The sequence below is a fragment of the Arachis hypogaea genome, chromosome 2 (assembly GCF_003086295.3).
Source record: "Arachis hypogaea cultivar Tifrunner chromosome 2, arahy.Tifrunner.gnm2.J5K5, whole genome shotgun sequence".
NCBI lineage: Eukaryota > Viridiplantae > Streptophyta > Magnoliopsida > Fabales > Fabaceae > Arachis > Arachis hypogaea.
The window spans coordinates 71239147-71260923 of record NC_092037.1 but is presented as its reverse complement, the minus strand read 5'-3'; the positions used below and the strand labels follow the sequence as shown (position 1 = coordinate 71260923).

General features: G+C 30.3%; 2 protein-coding genes across 4 annotated transcripts; one reads left to right on the top strand and one right to left on the bottom strand.

The window, feature by feature from the left end:
• Window positions 1-777: 777 nt before the first annotated feature.
• On the bottom strand, window positions 778-4752 carry LOC112747722 (uncharacterized). Of its 2 annotated transcripts, XM_072218732.1 has the most exons (4): window positions 3871-4752; window positions 3717-3798; window positions 3489-3603; window positions 778-1047 (listed from the first exon to the last, which is right to left on the bottom strand). In XM_072218732.1, the coding sequence occupies exons 1-3, from the start codon at window positions 4214-4216 to the stop codon at window positions 3561-3563; spliced, it is 471 nt and encodes a 156-aa protein (XP_072074833.1). In that variant the 5' UTR covers window positions 4217-4752; the 3' UTR covers window positions 778-1047; window positions 3489-3560. The 2 variants fall into 2 exon arrangements, with proteins under 2 accessions (XP_072074833.1, XP_072074829.1); XM_072218728.1 differs by lacking the exon at window positions 3489-3603.
• Window positions 4753-12854: 8102 nt separating this feature from the next.
• LOC112747712 (B3 domain-containing transcription factor ABI3) lies at window positions 12855-16907 on the top strand. Of its 2 annotated transcripts, none has more exons than XM_025795889.3 (6): window positions 12855-14690; window positions 15207-15302; window positions 15447-15547; window positions 15700-15752; window positions 15852-15928; window positions 16539-16907. In XM_025795889.3, exons 1-6 carry the CDS (start codon window positions 13179-13181, stop codon window positions 16692-16694), a joined length of 1995 nt encoding a protein of 664 aa, XP_025651674.1. In that variant the 5' UTR covers window positions 12855-13178; the 3' UTR covers window positions 16695-16907. The 2 variants fall into 2 exon arrangements, with proteins under 2 accessions (XP_025651674.1, XP_025651681.1); XM_025795896.3 differs by having other exon boundaries at window positions 12860-14690; window positions 15706-15752.
• The last annotated feature ends 4870 nt before the right edge of the window (window positions 16908-21777 follow it).

Here is a 21777-nt window from a genome sequence, read left to right as displayed (position 1 = left end):
CAATTTTTATAAAAATCTCAAAATTGGTTGTGATCACTGTCAAATAAGAGAAAAACTGAATCAACAAGTTCTCTAAGAATGGACTTGGAATCTGGAGTTAAAATGCACAACGTAATAGGACAAGTTCAAAGCTATAGCAAGGAATACATGAATTAAGAAGGACTCAAACAAAGAAAGATAGATGCAACAAGGGTTTCAAACAAGCATATGCACTTTAAGATCAAACAAGGATGCATATGAATAGAGGAATAGAGTTGGAAAATCAAACCACCTTTCTAAAGGATTAGCAAATAAGAACCTCAAGTTAGGCTATGAAAGAATAGGTCGACTCGAACTAAATTTAAGACACACAACTGAATAACCTCGAGAAATAGTCTCCAACGTTCTCAAAACCCGCGATTCGCTTTACTCAAAACTCGTACGTCATCTATGATAACCCATTAGTGCTTTCATATACAAAATTCACTAATATTAAGCCGGCCAAACTTAAACCAAGAATTATGCAATGCAAGACTAACAACGTTAATCAATAGATCGCCATGTGCATAAAGCTCTAATTCTCGTCATTCGACAAGACCTAATACATGACAAACACTCAGAGTATGCAATTGAAGCATAGTCGGTCCATTCCTCAGGCTCTACAGGAAAGACTGCTCTGATACCATAATGTAACACCCTAACTACCAAAGCTCACGCTTCCGGCTGCGCGACTCTGATAGCTCAGACATTACAACGACACTTATACTATTTAATACTAAAATATGAGCCTGTTAAAACTTGAAACCGCAATACCACTCCTAAAATACTTTCATTTGATAACGTAAATACAAAGATACCATACAACTTACAAAAACTCTCATAAAGAGTACATCCATAAATATATACATACATACATAAATAATATTACAAGCATTAGCTAAATCAATTCCTATCCCTCTTACAGAATATATCAAGATAAAGGCGAGGGTACAATAAACCATAACTAAAACAATACAGAGCATCACAACAATAACTAAATAAACTCTTCGTGACTTCAGCGCCCATATCCTGAAAAGGGAAAAATGTAGGGAGGTGAGAACATCATCCTCGAAAGGGTTCTCAGTAGAGGGTTTTTAGGAATTACTGTAATAGGATACATGAAAATAAACCGTACCAGTGATTAGTAACCATCTTTTGCCTCTTTTCAAAAACAACGGTTTTCAATAAAAGTAAAGTCGGAAATCTTTTCTAAAAAAGGAACCGTTCAATTCTCAAAAACTCAAAAGCCTTTCAAAAAGGTTTAACCATGCTGAACCAAATTAGCATTTCATACTTTTCCAAACCAAAAACACAAAACCGAACCCAATCATCGGTCCACCTCATTTCAACCAACTAGGCCCAAACAATCCAACCATCGACCAATCACCACAATCCAATAGAGTCCCAGATGCAAACACAGATAGGAAGTTCAAGCACAAACAAACAGTTACAGCAAGTAGAACAATTAGCAGTTAATCACAAAGGCAAACCACGTACAATATGCACACCCAAACAATGTCACATAGATGCATATGATGCATGCCTGTCCTAGTGGCTCATGATATCATCTGTCGGTTATATAGCCAACCTGACACGTCCTGGTAGCTAACCATGGACAGAAACACCCATCACGGAGCAAGTAGGTTTGAGCTACAACCCCATTGCTACTACCCGCTCAACCCAGAGCCAGTGGAATAACCACTACTGCGGCTACTACCCAGGCGGGTGTTTAAAATCTCAACCAGGAGCAAGTGGAACCACCACTACTACTGCTACTACCCAGGCGTCACAGTCTCTGACCTGGAGCAAGTAGGACGAACTACAACCCTTGCTACTACCTAGGTATCTCAAGCCTATATTCATTCAGTCCCAGCCATGGATCAACATCCATCTCAGCCATCCGGCTTAAATTCATAATTCATAGTCAGTCATATTGCCTATAACTCATTCGGCAATCAGCCATAAATCAATATCATACACAGCCATTTCGACTCAAAACCAAATAGCACCTCCACTATTCAACATCATCAAATTCATAAATCGGCATTTAAGCCATAAATCACTTTTCTCAATTCATTCACATTGGAATCAAGTTTCAACTCTTTTCAGCCTCGGCTTTAAAGATCTCATTTCTCAAATCATCTCAGGCTCATAAGCCACTTTTACTCAAAGTAAGTTCCCCTTTTAAAAAAAACAATGCCACTCTCGGCATCCTCTTTCCACAACTTCCATAACCATGGCAAGTTAAAGATTCATTTTGAAACATTCAAAATCATCCATCCAACAAGAGAATTTTATAACAAAAGTTTCTCGGTAGAGTCTCAAGTCTTTAGGGGAGAATAACATAACTCATTTCGCCAAGTTAATTTAAATTCATTAAAAACCTTGGCTTCCTGACTTGAGTAATAAATAGGATCTAAGCCAAACCGAGTCACGTAATCATTTACTTCTTTCAAAGCCGTTTCCTTTACTTAGGCAAAACCAACTTCAACCCCCATGATAAATTCTAGAACGTTTCAACTGTTCAAAATTGTTTTAGTCTTGCAAGAATTCAGAATTCAAGAGTACTTAAAACCTTTCTCAAAACATTTCAAAATGAAACTTGTCAATAGACATTCAGGTTCTTTCAAAGCCATTAAAACTCCTCTAATTGAGACCCTCAAATCAAATTCAAAGGCATTGTCTTTGTCACATTTAAAACAGCTTTAAAACATAAGTTTCACCTAAATAACTTTCTCCTAAAAGAGAAACAATGCATTTCTTAAGAAGAAAGACTAAATCATAATTTTCTCTTTAATAATACATTTCAAAAGCATAAATCATCCTTTTCTTGATAATTCAAATAAAATAGTAGAAGTCTTTAACTCATCATTTGTTTCCAAACAACATTTCGATAAGGACTCGGATTTTATAGAAATTTTGGCAGCATCTCCCCTAAAACTTGGACTTTGCCACCCGGTTCAGGTCTCAACAAAACCCTTCCACAATCCTTTTCAACAGTCCAAAATCCAAAATCAGTTCAAGGCAAGCCAAAATCCAACAATCATCTCAATTCCATATTTCAAGAAAACCGTTTCAAAATCAAATCATTATCAGTCGAATAAATTCATTTCTAAAGCTTTAAAGAAATGGTTCCGCAACAATCATTTATCAAACCAGATCATTTAAAGCAAACAAGGCCGAATTCAAGAGTGTATTCTAATTTTTCACATTTTCAAGAAAATCAACTCAACTCAAATCAATTCCCAACGGATTAAACTCGATATCAAAGCTTTAAAAAAATCAACTTCAAAAGCATTTCATTTCACAAAACCACACAACAACTCAAACCAGCAAACGTTCATAATCAATCGAGACAATTTAAACCATACATAAGGCCAATACAATCGCTAAACACACATTTTCTCACATCAGTATCCATATGTAATAATTCTGATATACAAAATATAGTTATCGGAAAATGCCCCTACCTCAAAACGCAAATTTCATAATCCAAACACCTCATAAGTTCTTTTCTCCTTAACTCGAAATCAAAGGCAGCCTCAAAGTACAGCCCCACACATTTTCGCAACAGCATAAACAACTCTAAATTACAACAAGCAACCTCAGTTACCAAACTCTAGGAACATTAATACCGTAAAAGGCTTTAATACATGTACGGGACACTAACATAGGGCTTTCGAAACACAATTTCTTACCGGAATAACAACACGAAGCAGCTGCGATTTCGAACCGACCCAGTAACAGCTCCGGCAGCAGCCAAAAGCTCCGGTGGGTCATCTATAAAAAACCGCGCAACATTAAAACCCTCTCAAAATCCAAAAAGGCAGAAACTTCAAATAAAACCCTTACCAGAAACTTTTCCGGTGACAGCAAAAGTAGCCGGAAGCTCCGGCGGTGGTTCTAGTGGCCTCAAAACTCTGGCGACAGCACTAGCCACCACGGGAATGGTGGCGGTGAGACCCCAACAACACCGGCGTGGCTCAACCACTCTTTCCCGTCGATCATCCTGTCTTCCAAGCTTCTCTCTGATTGGACCTTGCCGGTGGTGGCTCAGCAGGGACGAGTCCTCCTGCTCGTGCAGCGGCGCCGTTGGAGGACACAGAAGCAGCGGCGGTCTTCCCTGGACGACAGTGGTGGTGGAACAGACCGGAGCAACGCGGCGGTAGTGAGCTTCGATCGTGGCAAGGGGCGGCATTTGGGCGGAGCGACAACGGCGACCACCGAATCGGTGCTCACGGCACGACAGTGGCAGAAGAAGGTCCCCCTTCGCGTATCCTCCTCTCTCTGTGCGGAAGGATGCAAAGGTGGCTGCGCGGCTCTTCTGCAACGACAGCGGCCACTCCCTTGTTTGGCATGGCGGCGGCCAGGGACTGGGTGTGGCTCTCTCCTTCGTGACCTCCTCTCTCTCACCTGAGTTCTGACCCGCGACGGCGTCGGTTTGACGGGCAGCAGTGGCAGCAAAGGACTTCCTTCACGCATGCGAGGATGACGGCGGCGAGGCATGAGGCACGGCGGCAAGGCGTGACATGGTGGCGGCGCTGGCTTTCCTCTGGCAGTGTCAAGGATGTGTGGGCTGCCGCGGCAGCACGACGCAGTGAGGGCGACGACGGCACTGTGAGCTTCCTTCCCTCTGCACGCCGGTGAACCTTCCTTTTTCCTCTTCCCTCAATCCGTTTCCTACCTCTGTTTCTTCTGAAGTTTTGCATTGAAGAGGATGAAAGGGGAAGTGACGGCCACTTTTGTTAGGATTAAGAAGTATGGTTTCATTTTTTTTTTTGAAACTTAGGCTTAGGGACACTTTAGTAAATTCACTTAAAAATAGGGATAATATAGTGATTAAAAGTAAATTCTAATCCAACAAAAATTAATGTATAAAAATACTATTTGCTCATCAATTTTTACAAATTATTTTCAATAAAATGCCCAAATCCAACAATTTGGAATAATATAATTAACTTCTCTATTTTTCCAAAACAGTAGTATTAATATTTAAAATATTACTTATCTAATCCAAATCATATAAAATCTTTATTATTTCATAACTATCAACTTTATAATTTAAATATAGAAAATAATCCAATAATTATAAAATTGGATAATAATCATAACTTATCTCAAATTCAATAAATCAAAACTTGCCTTAATTATTTTTAATAAAATAATTTCTAAAATTAAAGCTATAAATAACTATATGATTTGAGATTTGCTCATAAAAAAACTTTTCAAAGATTCTGGGTCTTACACTTTTTCTTTGTATCATTTCACAATATAATTTATCTTTGATGAAAAATAATTAATTTTAATATAGAGAGTAATTTTGAATAAAAACTCAAAATAACATTTTTCTTTCAAAACTTAGTTTATAATTATAAACATAACCTCAGTCTTTTTATAAAAATAAAATGACATCCTTAAAAATAAAATTTCCAAACTAATTTCTTGTCTTCCAACGAGACCGAAAACCTGTTTTATATTTTATCAAAATATTAACTTAAAATTTTATCCATTCTCGAGGTAACTGAAACACAACCTCATTAAAATATTAATATATCAACAAAATTCAACATGAAATGCAATCAAATTTCAATAACACTCAATCCAAATATCAATTCACTTATGAAATATCATTTAGTCGGTGAAAGTTTATTAAAACCCTACCTTCGTACGAAATCGAAATACTCGAAATTTCGGAGAAGCTTTCTGACCGAGCTACTGAAGGAAAAAACGTTTGGAATCCTCCATGTCTCGTAGAACTCCAGTTGGCCAAATTTAAAGGGTAGGGGAGCTACGTCACCGTCGACTTCCACCAGACAAAAGTAACACTAATACGTAGAGGAAAAAAATACAAACACTTTAGCGGATTAAATTTTTTATTGAAGTTACAAATCGTAAGAAATCGAGACCAGAAGGTTAGAGGGTTTTACAGTTCTCTCATAAAGCTTCGGTCTCTCTCTTTTCTTTTTTTTCCTGAGACTTAGTGAATGAAATGAAAAGTTAAGCAAAAAAAGTAATTGGAGGTGGTTAAGGTTTCATGAGCTGTCAAATTCTTATTTTACATTCCTATATTAAAACCACGTTTCCCTTTTTTTTTACCTTTGATTCTATGTACATATATATATTTATTTATACTTAGGCTAGGCTTATAACCATATTTCAATCTCATATATATATATATATATATATATATATATATATATATATAAGCCACGACGTGGCTTTTGTTTCTTTTTATTTCCTAATAATAATAATAATATAAAATTAAATGTATATGAGTTACTAATATAAATGACATTAGTAATTTAGGAATAACAAGATATTTGATGAAGCGTTAGTAATTTTAAGCTCATCAAAAAATAACAACAATTAATTTTTATCGATAAAAATCAAACTTGATAATAATAATATTAATATTATTATCTAGGCTTCTTTATAATTATAGCAAGTAAAATAAATAAATAACATAATAATAAAATTATATTACCATTTATTTTACTTCGGGATTCGAAGTCGACTCGTCAAAATAAAACTAATCGCTTTAAAATATTATTTTAAGAAAAACTCGCATTAGTGCAAAAATTAGAGTTGTTACATTCATTCATTCCAACAAGAACATAATAACAACTAGTCATACATTTCATTCCAAAACAAAGCATATTATTAATAAAAAATTCAGAGTTTATAAACTAATTAGTTCTACTCTATTCCTAAATCCCTAAACTTAACTAATTAATTCTACTTATTATTTCTACTCCATTACTAAAAACTAATATTATCACTATTAAATTTATTAAATCAAAATTTTAAATAATAAAAATTTACATAATTTGGATGTTCGAGATGATTAACAATGTGAAATTCTAACTAATTTATTTTTTTAAATTTTTGACATTGTGTTTAGATTTTTTTGAGCTGCTTTGTGGTCCCTGCAGCGTCCAAAAATAAAGATGGTATGAGGTTGGGGAGTAAATAGAGAGAGAGTTGTGTGTGAGGCTGAAAATGACGCTGCTGGGAGGGTGTGTTACATTTAGAGTTATTGGAAGCATGGAATACATCCGGAGAAGAGCTGCATGCATGCCACGTGGAGGGAGTGTACAAATCGAACCCAAGATTTTGTGTACCTTCCGATTTCTGCTCGGTCCGTCCGATTACAATACCCCTATCGGATAGTTCGATTTTTCTTGTGCAGCCATCATACGTTAATGAAACACCATATACACCAATCCTTTTATCATATTAAAAATAAAAAGTTCAACTCAATTAAACTTTCATATATTACTTGGTAACAACTTAATTGAATAATAAGCATAGATTATAACTGTTTGGTTTGGAAGATACCTTACTTTGAACATAGACATGCACTTACAACTTTTCTAGTTGTAAATATATAAATGGTTTTGCTAACAAATGTTATATATGTTCAAAAATTAAAATTTGGTTTAAATGTTAGGAACTAAAAAAATATTTTATTCAATATTTAGAAAACGTTGATAATATCAGTCAATTAATTTTTTTACTAATAATTCTATTAAATAAAAAACAACAAATAAAAAGAAAAAAAAAGAAAAAGTATAAGAAAATTAGATTACAAAAGTGATAAAGTAATTTTATATAATTATTTTAATTTATTTATCATCATATTTTTTAATTATTTATTTTATATTCGTGGACCTATATATAATGAATATTTATTTGAAATTAATGATGGGCCAAAGAATGACGTAAGAGTAATTTTAATGGGATAATTTTTAGATATTAATCTTAATTTTTACAACAATCGAACTTATTTGAAATTAAAATTTATATTGAATACAAATTTTGAAATGATACTGGTATCAGTAGAAAGATATTATATCATTACTACTCGTAAAATACTATTATTTGTATATCTATTAAATCAATTAAATAAAAATTATAACTGTGTTATGTAATTCCGTTAAAATAAAATGAATCTAAGCATTCAAGTGACGAATTTCACATTAAATTTTAAATTAATTTTTTTATGTATAATTTCACAAATATTTATGTGGTATTGTATGGACCCAAAATAAGATGAAAGTAAAACCAAGTATCGGAGATTATCTAATAATCAAATTAATCAAAATAATGATGATTTAGAAGATTTATATTTGATTTATTTTTCGTTTGTCTATAAATCGGAGAAATTATACTTACATAAAAGATAATATTTTAATTTTTTATCAATTTTTTAAGTTTAATTTTAATGTCTTAATAATATAAAATATTTTACACAATTATTTAATTACATCTGTTTTTTTAAACGATCACTCACGTAGTCAATAAAAAAAGTGGAACATGACATTACATCATTGAATATACGTATAAAACTGCTTTATACTAAATATCATCAGTTAACACTATACGATCTTTCAAATTCCTAATCCACGTCAGTTTTATAAAACTTCCTCTACCGTCCGTCTTTCTCGGTGTTACACCAAAGTGGTGCAAGCACTCGGCCTCCAAGGTCTCAAAACTACTCATGGTTGGTCCTGTAACCGGAATTTTATTTGTCGGGAGACTGAGAATCATTGCCACATCCTCCAACAACACAGCACATTCACTAACCGAAAAATAGAATGTGTGAGTCTCTCGCCACCATCTCTCGATTAGAGTATTAATCATTACTGACTGGCATTAAACGACTCCAATCTAAAAAATATTGTAAAAATTAGTCTCCTGTAAATGTCCCTCAACAATTGAATTGTACAGATTCGATGCCAAAAAGTAATCACATATCAACATCTATAAACCCTGCAATATCACATTTTTATTGTAACTTCCAATACATAATTATATTAACAATAACATGATTATGCTTACATATCCCTTATTACTACGAGTAAAATTATATTTTACACCCCACTTATACATAATCAAAATAAATTCAATCATCATAAATTATTTAAAAAACTTATATATATATATATATATATATTTTTTTTTTTTCTTTACCTTACAAAACATATATATAATAACATAATAACCAGAATAAGATTATACTCATAATAATAATATTAATATTAATATTATTATTATTATTATTATTATTATTATTATTATTATTATATAACCAACGTTATCAATAATCAAGAATAATTTATTAAATTCTTTTTTTAACTTAAATATTATAAATTTATACTTTTAGTAGATTCTAAATTCATATTTCTACTTCTTCTAATACAATACAATTAAAACGAAAATATATTAATTAAAATTTTCTTCCAACATAATAATAATAATAATAATAATAATAATAATAATAATAATAATAATAATAATAATAATATCTACAGATTATCAATAATAATAATAATAATAATAATAATAATAATAATAATAATAATAATAATAAAAAATTGATTTCATTCATTCATTCCATCAAGAATATAATAACAACTAATCATACATTTCATTCCAAAACAAAGCATATTATTAATAAAAAATTCAGAGTTTATAAATTAATTAGTTCTACTCTATTCCTAAATCCCTAAATTTAACTAATTAATTCTACTTTATTATTTCTACTCTATTACTAAAATCTAATATTATTACTATTATATTTATTAAATCAAAATTTTAAATAATAAAAATTTACATAATTTGGATGTCCGAAATAATTAACAATGTAAAATTATGGCTGATTTATTTTTTTAATTTTTGGTCTTTTTGACATTGTATTTAGATTTTTTTGAGCTGCTATGTGGTCCTTGACTCTTTGCAGCGTCCAAAAATGAAGATGGTGTGAGGTTGGGGAGCAAATAGAGAGAGTTGTGTGTGAGGCTGAAAATGACGCTGCTGAGAGGGTGTGTTACATTTAGGGTTATTGAAAGCATGGAATACATTTGGAGAGGAGCTGCATGCGTGCCACGTGGAGAGGGTGCACAAATCGGATCCAAGATTTTGTGTACCCTCTAATTTTTGTACTCGATCCGTCCGATTACAGTACTCTTATCAGATGCTTCGATTTGTCTTGCGCAATTATCATACACCAGTAAAACACCATACACCTCATAATTCAATTATACACCAACTCTTTCACCATATTAAAAATAAAAAGTTCAACTCAATTATATTACTTAATAACAACTTAATTGAATAATAAGCATAAACTATAACTGTTTGATTTGAGAGATACTTTACTTTAAACATAGACATGCACTTACAACTTTTTTTAATTGTAAATATATAAATGATTTTGCTAACAAATGTTATATATGTTCAAAATTTAACTAACTAATTACCCAAATAATGAAACTATATATATACTCTAAAACATTTTAAATTTATTGCATATTGACACTTCACTTTTTTTTGTTATGTCATCTACTATCTATTATATTTCTATATTTATTCATTCTAATTAAAAGTACAAAACACAAATTATAAATTTTATGTAAAAGAATAATTTTTAGAAGACCTTTTATAAAACCTTTTTTCTCATTCTTAAATAATAATATATTTAGGATTCATCTGCTATTGTATATCATTATTATTAAATTATATCAAAATAAGACACTACTAATAATGTGACTAAATATTTTAAATTTTTAAGTCTCACAATTTATGTATTATTTTGTAATCTGTTAAAAGTTTTAACAAATTATATAAAAATAAAATAGAATTAAAATGTATTTTTTAAAAAAATTATAAATGAAAAATATCTTATTCTATTTAATTTATTTATGAAATTTGCCTTATTGTTTTAATACACACTATACAGAAAGTGTCTGAGTTTGTTTTATTAAATCAGATTGGATAAGAAGGGAGAAAAGCAATGCAGTTTTGCTGACATGTTGCATCCTAGTTTATCATAATGAGGAGCATCTGCAAAGAGCAGTAGTAGATATATATATATTATATATAAAAATCAACTACACTATAAATTAACTAAATTAATTTTTTATTTTTAATGTTAAAATTTAAAAAATAAAGATAATAATTTTTTGTAATAAATTTATTTTTTTATTAATTAATTAGAGTTAATTTTATTTTTAGTTACTTTTCTAGCAGAATATATATATATATATATATATATATATATATATATATATATATCTTTTTTTTTTTTTTCAAAACTTTGTTGGTTACTTCGTTGCTTGGAAAGAAAGAGTGTGAAGCACCGTTTGGCTGCACCATTCAGGCTGGAACGTATGGCTGCATACGCAACAAAATCCGGAGTCAAACCCGTCTCTTGTTTTTATCTCTCTCTAACCCTCTTTTCTCTCTTAAGAAGCATGATGATGCCTCCCTCTTAAATAGTCTTTGCTAATTGGCTTTCTGAATTTGCCAAGGGACTATTTGCTTCACTGCAACTACGAAATAAAGAACAAACATTTAAGTTGGTTTATAAATTATTATAGGCTGAATATTTTATTCTCTATCAAAATTTAGTCTAAAAATTTATGGATTTTTTAAATAAATATTTTTAATATTTTATTTATCTAGATATGTAATTTAGATATAATTTATATTTTTATATTATATTATTTATTTCGTTTACAGTATAAACGAATTAATTATGATAATAAATAAAATAAAACGCAAATTTTAAACAAATAAAACAAATATAATATCCGTAATACGTGAGAACTAATAACTGTGCTATTAATATTTGTTTGTACTAAATTTATTAAATTAAACTAATAACTCCTTCTTTACAATTAACTTTTTTATTATGGTGATTTTAAATAATTAATTTTAAATTAATAAAAAATTAAGATGGAATTAATAACCATTTTTAAATCTAATTCACTACGTTATTTTGTAGTTGATTTGCAATTAATTTCCTAAAATTTGCTATTAATTTCTTTCCACTATTTTCCGATTGGTTTCCTAAAAATTTGCTTTTAATTTCTATTTTGCATTTGATTTGCAATTGATTTTCTAAAAATTTGCCGTTAATTTATTTTTCAAATTTTAAACATATATAACTAATTTTTCTTTTGTTATGTAATATATAACTAATAAATTATATTTTTAAATAAATTTAATTAAATTGATACATAAAAATTAAATAAATACTATTTAAATCGAAACAAATTATATCAATTAAATTTTGTTTATTGTGTTAGTTATAAATATATTTTGTTTATACGATAAATATCTCAATTTTCAGATATTACGAACATTTTATTTGTTTAAAATTTGTGTTTTATTTCGTTTAAAGTATAAACGACATATATTCATAATTAATTTGTTTATCATATTTCTTTTATACAATAAACAAAATAAATAATAGAAAAAAAATGTAAATTTTGTTCAAATTATCTATCCTTATAAATAAAAATCTAACATATTTATTTAAAAATGCAAAAATTTATTTATTTAACTTATATATTAAAAATTTGATTGAAGGTATGATAGATAAATTAATTTGTTCGACAAAAAAAATTCTCTATAAAAATTTTTTGAAGACAAAGTGTTCGACATAAAAAAATTTTCGGACTAATATGAGTATTTGCCAAAAAAAAATATTTTTTGTTTGAAGAAAAATGTCTCTACTTTTATTTTTAATATTTTTAGTTTTTTTTTTCTTTCTTTATAAAACCGTAAAAAATATTAAAAAAACACTACAAACTAAACGAAAATCATTGGATAAATTAAATACAATCCCATATGAAGAAAAAGTGCACATTAGTGGCTTTCTTTGAAAGTGATTTGTTAGTTAATTCATAAAATACTACTGTATATGTTCTCCTAATCAATAATCATAGATTCCCTTGGTTGATAGAATATAACTATATATATCAGATGTTTTATGTTGCTTGTTCCTCTTCCTAGTAGGATTTGATATTCAAAAGCGCGGCCTTTATCCCCTTCACCCCTAATTATTTTACAAATTTATATTATGGATCACATAATCACATTCAGCGTACTGTTCCAGTTCCAGATCTTGCACTTATCCGTACACAAAAATTTAAAAATAAAAATGAAAAATTAACAAACAAAAAACCATAGCAGTCTTATACTCTTTGTACTCTTCTTCAATAACCCACCACCCTTCACAACAATTTCATACTCTTCTTCCAATTTTCCAATCTCTCTCTCTCTCTCTCTCTCTCTCTCTCTCTCTCTCTAAAACTGATGAGTGGAACCAAGTTCTGAAAACCTTTAAAAAAACAAAAATTAGTGTGATTGAGATGAAGAGTGAAGTGGAAGTTAATGATGCAGGTTTTGGAACCATGGATGATGCTAACAACAACACTAATAAGAACATAGAAGAAGATCTGAGTGAAGTGAATTACGAGTGGTTTCATGAAGATCCAAACTTGTTCTACGACGATTTCCCTCCTCTCCCTGATCTTCCATGCATCTCATCACCACCATCATCGTCATCATCATCATCATCTTTTTCATCATCGAAGCCAGCAGAGAAACCCATCACTGCATGTTCTTCATCTTCCTCTGCTTCTTCATCATCATCATCGTCATGTGCGGCTCTCAGAAAAGACATGCAGAAACCCAACAACACAAACATTACTGAAACAGAAGTACCTTTGTGTTCCACTACTTCCATGGATATCTCACAAACCGCCATGGATAGTAATCCACTGTTCCCAAATAACGTTGTTGGTGATTGCATGGATATGATGGATATGGAAATGGAGCCTTTTGGGTTCATAGACTTCTTAGAAGAGCAAAACAACGCTGATTTCTTTGACCCCGACTCCATTTTCCAACACAACTTTCTCCAAACTGAAAATGAAAGTGAAATCCCATCATTACAACAAAACCAATTCACACAACAACCACCACCAGCACCAGAGGCAGAGGAAGGTGTTACCAACAACAACAGAGAGGAGGGTGAAATGGTAATTCATCACGAGGATGACGGAAACGATGAAATGAGCAGTGTGTTCTTGGAATGGCTAAAGACCAACAAGGACAAAATCTCAGCGAGTGATTTGAGAAGTGTGAAGCTGAAGAAATCAACGATCGAATCTGCAGCGAAGCGATTGGGCGGAGGAAAACAAGGGATGAAGCGTTTGCTAAAGCTTATTCTTGAATGGGTTCAAACCAACCACCTCAAGAACAAGAACCCAATTGAATCTTCCTCAAACCCTAATAATTGCTTCAATAAACCCCAATTATCACCACTACCACCACCATGCATTTATGCCTCTCATAATCCTGCTTTAATGGTGCAGTATCCTCCACAACCTGCTTATGTTACTGATGCTGGTGCTGATTATATCAATAATAAGAATTCATGGCCTAATTCTCAGTTAAATAGTTTTACTACCCATTACAACCAACCATTTGGGGACAATCATCTTCTCCCTGCGGTTCTTTATGGGAATCAGTACCCTTATCAGTTGTTTTATGGAAATGGAAATTGTGGTGGTGGTGGCGGTGATCATGGATGGCGGAGATTAGGTCCTTTGGCTACCAAAGAAGCCAGGAAGAAGAGGATGGCGAGGCAGAGAAAGTGTTCATCAAATCAGAGGCAGAACAATCACTGGGGCCAGCCACAGAATCAGAGCCAAGTTGCTGATACGGTAACCGGAGCCGAAAATTGGGTGTGTTGGCAGGGTGTGGCTGGGGCAGCTGCTCCTGCTCCGGCTCCTGCGCTTCCAGCCGAACCACAGCCAGCTTCTTTAGGCCAGAATCATGGTCATCAAGGTCGTGGATCGTCGGATAAACGACCACAGGTTGCTGGAAACTCACATGCAGGAGTTGTTTTCATGTGAAGTTGACAGATAAAAACGGTTAGATAGTTTGTCTACTAACCGTCTATCAACCTCACATGAAAACTAACTGCATATGAACTATGACGATTATTATTTGTTTCATTTTAGAATTAGTATTAGTTATGATTTGATGGTTTGAATTTCTATCATTACATAGAGTGATATGGTTTCAAATTGCAGTTGTAGTTGTAGTTGCGAATGCAATGAAAATTGTTGGACGACTTGAGTTAAATGGTCACAATTGCTTCTGCGATGCTGAGCTATGGACACCACAAAAGCAATATTGTGACCGCAATTTAAAACATGGTGAATGCAACGGTTAATTAAGCATGATAATTTTTCTCCATTTTCCTTGTTTTTATCATTTATGCCCTTCTATCTGTGGTAATTTTGCTTTTAGGGTAATTTCTTTTGGTCTCGTGACAATTGAATAATTAGTGACTTATATGGTTTTATGGTTGATTGTTTGATTAATAGGGGTGGAAGTCATCAGAGAAGAACTTGAAATTTCTTCTCCAAAAGGTTTTGAAGCAAAGTGATGTTGGTAGCTTGGGAAGGATAGTCTTGCCAAAAGTAATTCCTTTACTCAATATTCTCTCTTGTAGAACATTTGAGTACTCCTTTAGTTAATCAAGTAATTGAGAAAAAATAAAAAGCAATTTAATCTGTTTAATTTGACTGAAATAGTAATTTGTTTTATATTAAAAATTTGATCAGAAAGAGGCAGAAACTCATTTGCCAGAATTGGATGCAAGAGATGGAATTTCTATTGACATGGAAGACATTGGAACTTCTCAAGTTTGGAATATGCGCTATAGGTATTCTATAATTTCACTGATTAAAAGAAAAAATAATCGTAAACTTTGATCTAATCAATTTCTTTAAGTTTTCTTTGCATAGTCATGATCTTTATAAGACATTGATTGGGACTAAAATTTTCTTTTGTTTGGATTATTATTTCCTCTTGGAGCATCAGATACTGGCCAAACAATAAAAGCAGGATGTATCTGCTTGAGAACACTGGTGAATTTTCTAGCTTTGCCTTTGGCATATATAGTTTTAAATTAAGGATCTTATGTGAGAATGGTTTTTCAACTTTCGATTTCAATTTCAATTTTGCAGGAGATTTCGTGAAAGCCAATGGACTCCAAGAAGGAGACTTCATAGTGATATATTCAGATTTGAAATGTGGCAAATTTGTAAGATTCTTATATTTGTTTCTACTTTTTTCTGTTGTCTTTCTATTGATTTAATAGTTTGAACTCCTTGAAAGTAGTATAGCCTAAATAAACCTATATATTACTATCTACACAGAAAAAAATCAGTAACCTTATATTTATATATTTATTTATATATAAAAATATATATAGTTTAATTTATTTTAATGCGTATTTTGTATTTTAATGTATATTCTATACTAGTAGTTGATTTTAGTATACAACAAGATGCTTAAAAATATAATCAAATTCTCCCCTTCCTCTCCCTTTGTCCCAGAAGAAAAGGTCAAAATATTCTTTTAGAAGAAAATTTCTTTGGTAAAGAATAGAATTCAGTGAAGAGCAAAAATGTTTACTAAATTTGTAAAAAAAACATGCATTGCACATGATAATTTTTTTTTTGTGGACTTTCTATTTACAAAAAGAAACAATTTTGAATTTTCACCCTACCAAAACTTAACTCTTCACAGTAGTATTACATTTTTAGAATAATATTTTCTTTAATTGATATATTGAATATGCTATTATGATTATTTAAATTTAATTCAATAAAATATTGAGAATTAATCGAGAGAAAATATTTGTAAAACAGATGATAAGAGGCGTGAAAGTGAGGCAAGCAGGTGGGACGAAATCGGAGACCAAAAAGGCAGCAGGAAAATCACAGAAAAACCAACATACAGTTGTTAATGGTCCAAACAACAATGCTACTTCATCTTCACGTGATCAGCCGAAAATGAAAATTTAAAAGAAAAAAATTAATAATAAATGAGAATTAGACAATAAACACTAAGGTTTTTGTTTTTGTCATATTTAATAAAGTTTTTTTTCTTGCAATTGAGATTAGCTCAGTTGGTATCGTTTAGGTGGCTAGAATCTCCTATACTTTAATGCTATTTCAATTTTGAATCTCCATTGTAAAAAAATAAAAAAAAGGAAAAAAAATAGAAGTTCTCTCTGACTTGAGAGTTTTTTTATCGGTTATGTATGTATAGTATTCTGGCAATGGAAAAATGTTTAATAAAATTAGTGATTAACAAAATGTTTTAGGGTAAAATATTATTTTACTTTTAAAGATTCTAGATAAAACAATGTTTAAGTGTTTAAGGATAGCTTTCAAAAAAAAAAAGTGTTTAAGGATACTGTTTAATATTTTAAACAGAAAGTGCACAATGTACACATTTTTCTTCAGTTTTCGCAAAGTTTTTGTTACACGTTAGTGCATTAAAGGTTGATAAAAAACCTTGGTAAAATTAATTCAAAGACAATGTATTTCGTAGGATTTTTGTTAGATAAATCAGTCTATTTATTATTTTAAAAGGAAACTAATTTGTCTTATAATATTTTTTTAAATTAATTATGATATAATAAAACTGCTAGAAATTTATTTGTCTAGCATGTATATTAAAAGTTTGATTGAAAGCAATAGAGAGACTAACAAACAACAACAAAGCCTTGTCCCACTAAGTGGGGTCGGCTACATGAATCAAACGACGCCATTTTGCTCTGTCATGTATCATGTCTACAGTGAGACCGTTTACATGTAGATCTCGTCTGACCACCTCATGGATGGTCTTCTTAGGTCTTCCTCTGCCTTTCGCCCTTTGTCCATCTTCCATCTCATCCACCCTCCTGACTGGATGTTCTATCGGTCTTCTTCTCACATGTCCAAACCACCTGAGACGCGATTCAACCATCTTTTTCACAATGGGTGCTACTCCAACTCTCTCCCTTATATCTTCATTCCTTATTTTATCCAATCGCGATGACCACTCATCCATCTCAACATCTTCATCTCTGCCACACTCAGCTTATGTTCGTGCTCCCCTTTAGCCGCCCAACACTCCGTACCATACAGCATCGCCGGTCTTATAGCGGTGCGATAGAATTTACCTTTAAGTTTTAAAGGCACTTTTTTGTCGCATATAAAACCAGATGCACTCCGCCATTTTGACCAACCTGCTTGGATCCTATGATTTACATCATGTTCAATCTCTCCATTATCCTGTATGATGCACCCGAGATACTTAAAACTTTTAACTTTTCGTAGGGTGTTCTCTCCAATTTTCACCTCTATATTGGAGTTTTCCCTTCTCAGACTGAACTTACATTCCATATATTCCGTCTTGCTACAGCTTATGCGCAGACCATACACTTCTAGAGCTTCTCTCCATAACTCCAACTTCTTATTTAGGTCTTTCCTTGACTCTCCCAAAAGGACGATATCATCGGCAAAAAGCATGCACCATGGCACAGGCTCTTGGATGTGCTCTGTGAGTACTTCCAAGACTAATGTGAAAAGGTATGGACTTAAGGATGATCCCTGGTGTAATCCTATACCAATAGGGAATTCCTCTGTCACACCACCTTGAGTCTTCACACTAGTTGTGGCCCCATCATACATGTCTTTAATTGCCCGAATATATGCGATCCTTACTCTCCTCTTTTCTAAAACCTTCCATAAGACCTCCCTTGGTACCCTATCATACGCTTTTTCCAAATCAATAAACACCATGTGTAGATCCCTTTTATTACTACGATACCTCTCCATCATCCTTCTTAATAGGTATATCGCTTCAGTGGTAGATCTGCCTGGCATAAATCCAAATTGGTTCTCTGTTACTTGTGTCTCTTTTCTCAACCTCCGTTCTATCACCCTTTCCCATAACTTCATAGTATGACTCATAAGCTTAATCCCTCTATAATTTCCGCAACTTTGTATATCCCCCTTTAAAAAATAGAGAGACTAAATTTTAAAAAAATTTAGTGAATAAAAACTTACTAATTAAGAGCCAAAGTGTGTGTTCTGGAATTATTTAAGAAATAATTTGGATAAATACTCTTTTTGTATAAAAAATATCATGTATATGTTAAAAATTATTTTTAATATATATTTTGTATTGGAATATATATTTTATATAGATAATTAATTTAATAATTAATTTTTGTTGTACATATAATATGATTATTTTTACATTATTCAAAAATAATTATAATTTACTAGTTAATGATTGTGTCATACTTGTCTTTTTTTTCTTCGCAAAATAATGAAATGCGTTGGTGACTCTTTTTTTTGTTGTGTTGCGGCATGCTTTTTCGATTTACGGATATGCAGGATTTTAAGTCCTATTTAGTTGACTTACAATGACAAAAGTTTACAAAACTAAGACCATCTTCAGTAGAGAATTCATCTCAGTTCCTATTTATGGCCTATCTGTCATAAAAAGTAATTTCACATCAATTTTTACGTCATAAACAATAAATAGGAACTCAAAGTATCTTTTTCTTCTCCATTAGAAGAAATTAACTTTAGTTTTTATTGTGGTCTTACTTAATTAATTAATTAAAAGACTTAAAATTAATGTAATTGATTTTTTTAATAATATTATTTAAATTTATAAATTTAAAAATAATTCACTATTAAAATATATTAATATTAAATAAATTCATATATAACAATAATACATAATATACAATTCGGGACTACATTAATTTATAGTTTTGTGTTTACAACGGCTAATTTTAATAATATCGTTAGCATTTTAAATTTTAAAATAAAAATAACCAATTCAACTAAAAATTATTTTATAAGGTGTAAAAATTAAATTTATTTTTTAATATAAGTAAATTTAATTAATTATAATTTAATATAATAATATAAATAATATTTAATATTAATTATGATATAAATAATTAATATAAATTATTAATTAAATAAAAATTTAATTATTTAATCTAATTACTTATTAAAATTATTAATAAATTAATTATGATTTAATTATTTAATTAATTATTATTTAAATAATTAATATAAATTATTAATTAAATAAAAATATAATTATTTAATATGATTATTTATTATAATTATTACTAACTTAATTATTATTTAATTATTTAATATAATTATTTAATTATTTAAGATTTTATATTATTATTTTTTTATAATAACTTGTCAAGAGACTCCCTCACCTTGAGACCCATGCAAGAACTCTACCCTTCTTCCCTCTGACGGTATTTTTCTGCTTTTGTCAGAAAATAGGACCTCAAGATTCATCTATGGAGTTGCTCTAAGTAGGACCTTTTGAATTGAATGTTAAATAGTCTATCAGCCATGCAAAGCGATTTTATTTGTACCCCTTTTTAGTAGGGGAATGAAAAGGTGGACCTTAAAAAATAAGTAAATAACAATTTTTCTTTGTGATATGACCTTCTCCTTTTTGAATATTTTCTCCCATTTTCAAAATATTATTATTCTTTTTTTAAAAAACTAATAAATCAAAAATTAATTAGTAATGCATTTATCTATACTCCAAAAAATAGTATCCATTTATGAGTGGATAAAAATGGTGATCTCTATGACATGTTTTATTTGCATAGAAAATAAAAGCGGCATAAACAATAACATCCCGATATATCATACTTAATGATAAGTAACGTCATAAATATATAAAAATGATAATTTTATCGCTAAGAGGTGTTTGTGTGAAGAGAAAGAATAATAGTAGGTATAATTTATTCTAAAATATTAACAAAAATAAAATAATATATATTTTTTTAGAAATTTACTATTTATAAAGGTGAATATTCATCTTTTTAATATTTTTTCTTTTCTTAAAATGCGTATGAAAAATGTTTAAAATATTAAATAGTTGGATTTTTAAATAAATAAAATAAATATAAAAATTAAAAATATAGTCATGTTGAAAAATTTATATTTTTACACCAATTACTTATTCTGTTTTTAAGTTGGACAATATTTTTTACAAATATATTGATATGTGTTTGGAAGAGTATTTTTATCATTCTAAAATCAAGGGACAAAATGGTTATTTTGTTATTATCAAGAATTTGATTATTAGAAGAATTACATTATACCGGTCTTAAAAATCAAGGAGATTAAGAATTTATCTCAAGAGTATCAGTGTTGATTTGGTGGCACTCATACATTAAGAAATGCATTAATTGTTAGACAAAAAGGAGAAGACAAGACTTATTGGACTAAACGAGGACAATAAGAAGTCTAAGAGTTCATTTCAAATTTTATTGGGAGACACAAAATTCGAATTTTTTTAATTAGAATTTAATTTAATTTGTAGTTAGGATTTTTCAAAAGATTTAATTTGAGCTTGATTTGTTTAGTAGTATATTTAGGAGTTTAAAATTTAAATCAAATATGATATAATCAAATAAGATCAAATCTAATTTAAATTAGCTATGATTAATTTAGGACTCATATCTTTCATTTAATTTCAGATTTTATAATTTTATTCTAGAAAGATTTGGCCCATGTTTAAACTGATCATCAATTAGGGTTTATTTAACCAAATTTATAAGACATTTTATGAGGTTTGATGAATAAATTTTATGAATGCTTTTATGCATATTTTTCTATATGTATGCAAAGGAGGTGAGTGATTTGTTTTACCTGTTGCATGAAAAATTCAAAAGATTTAGTCTAAAGTAACTCTTAGTATTAGTTCTTTTTATTTTATGCCTTTGATCTAGGTTGTTAAGGACAGATTATTTAAAGATATAACAGAAAAAATTCTTCTGATAACATAGGTTGTTAAGAGGTTTCCTAGTAAAAAATCCTTTATCAATTTTTTTATTTCCTTATCTTTTATTTCAGTAACCAACTATAATCTTTTGTCAATATCTTTTTGTTTTCTCTATGTCAGTATTAGTATCAGTTACACGTCGTAGGTAAATTTTTATTTATTTACAAAATCTAGAATCATAATCTAGTTTCTATATTTTCTCTTGTTTATGCAATTTTATTTTAATGTCATGTTCAGCAAAAAAGAGATATCATTTAGACAAAAAAGAGATCA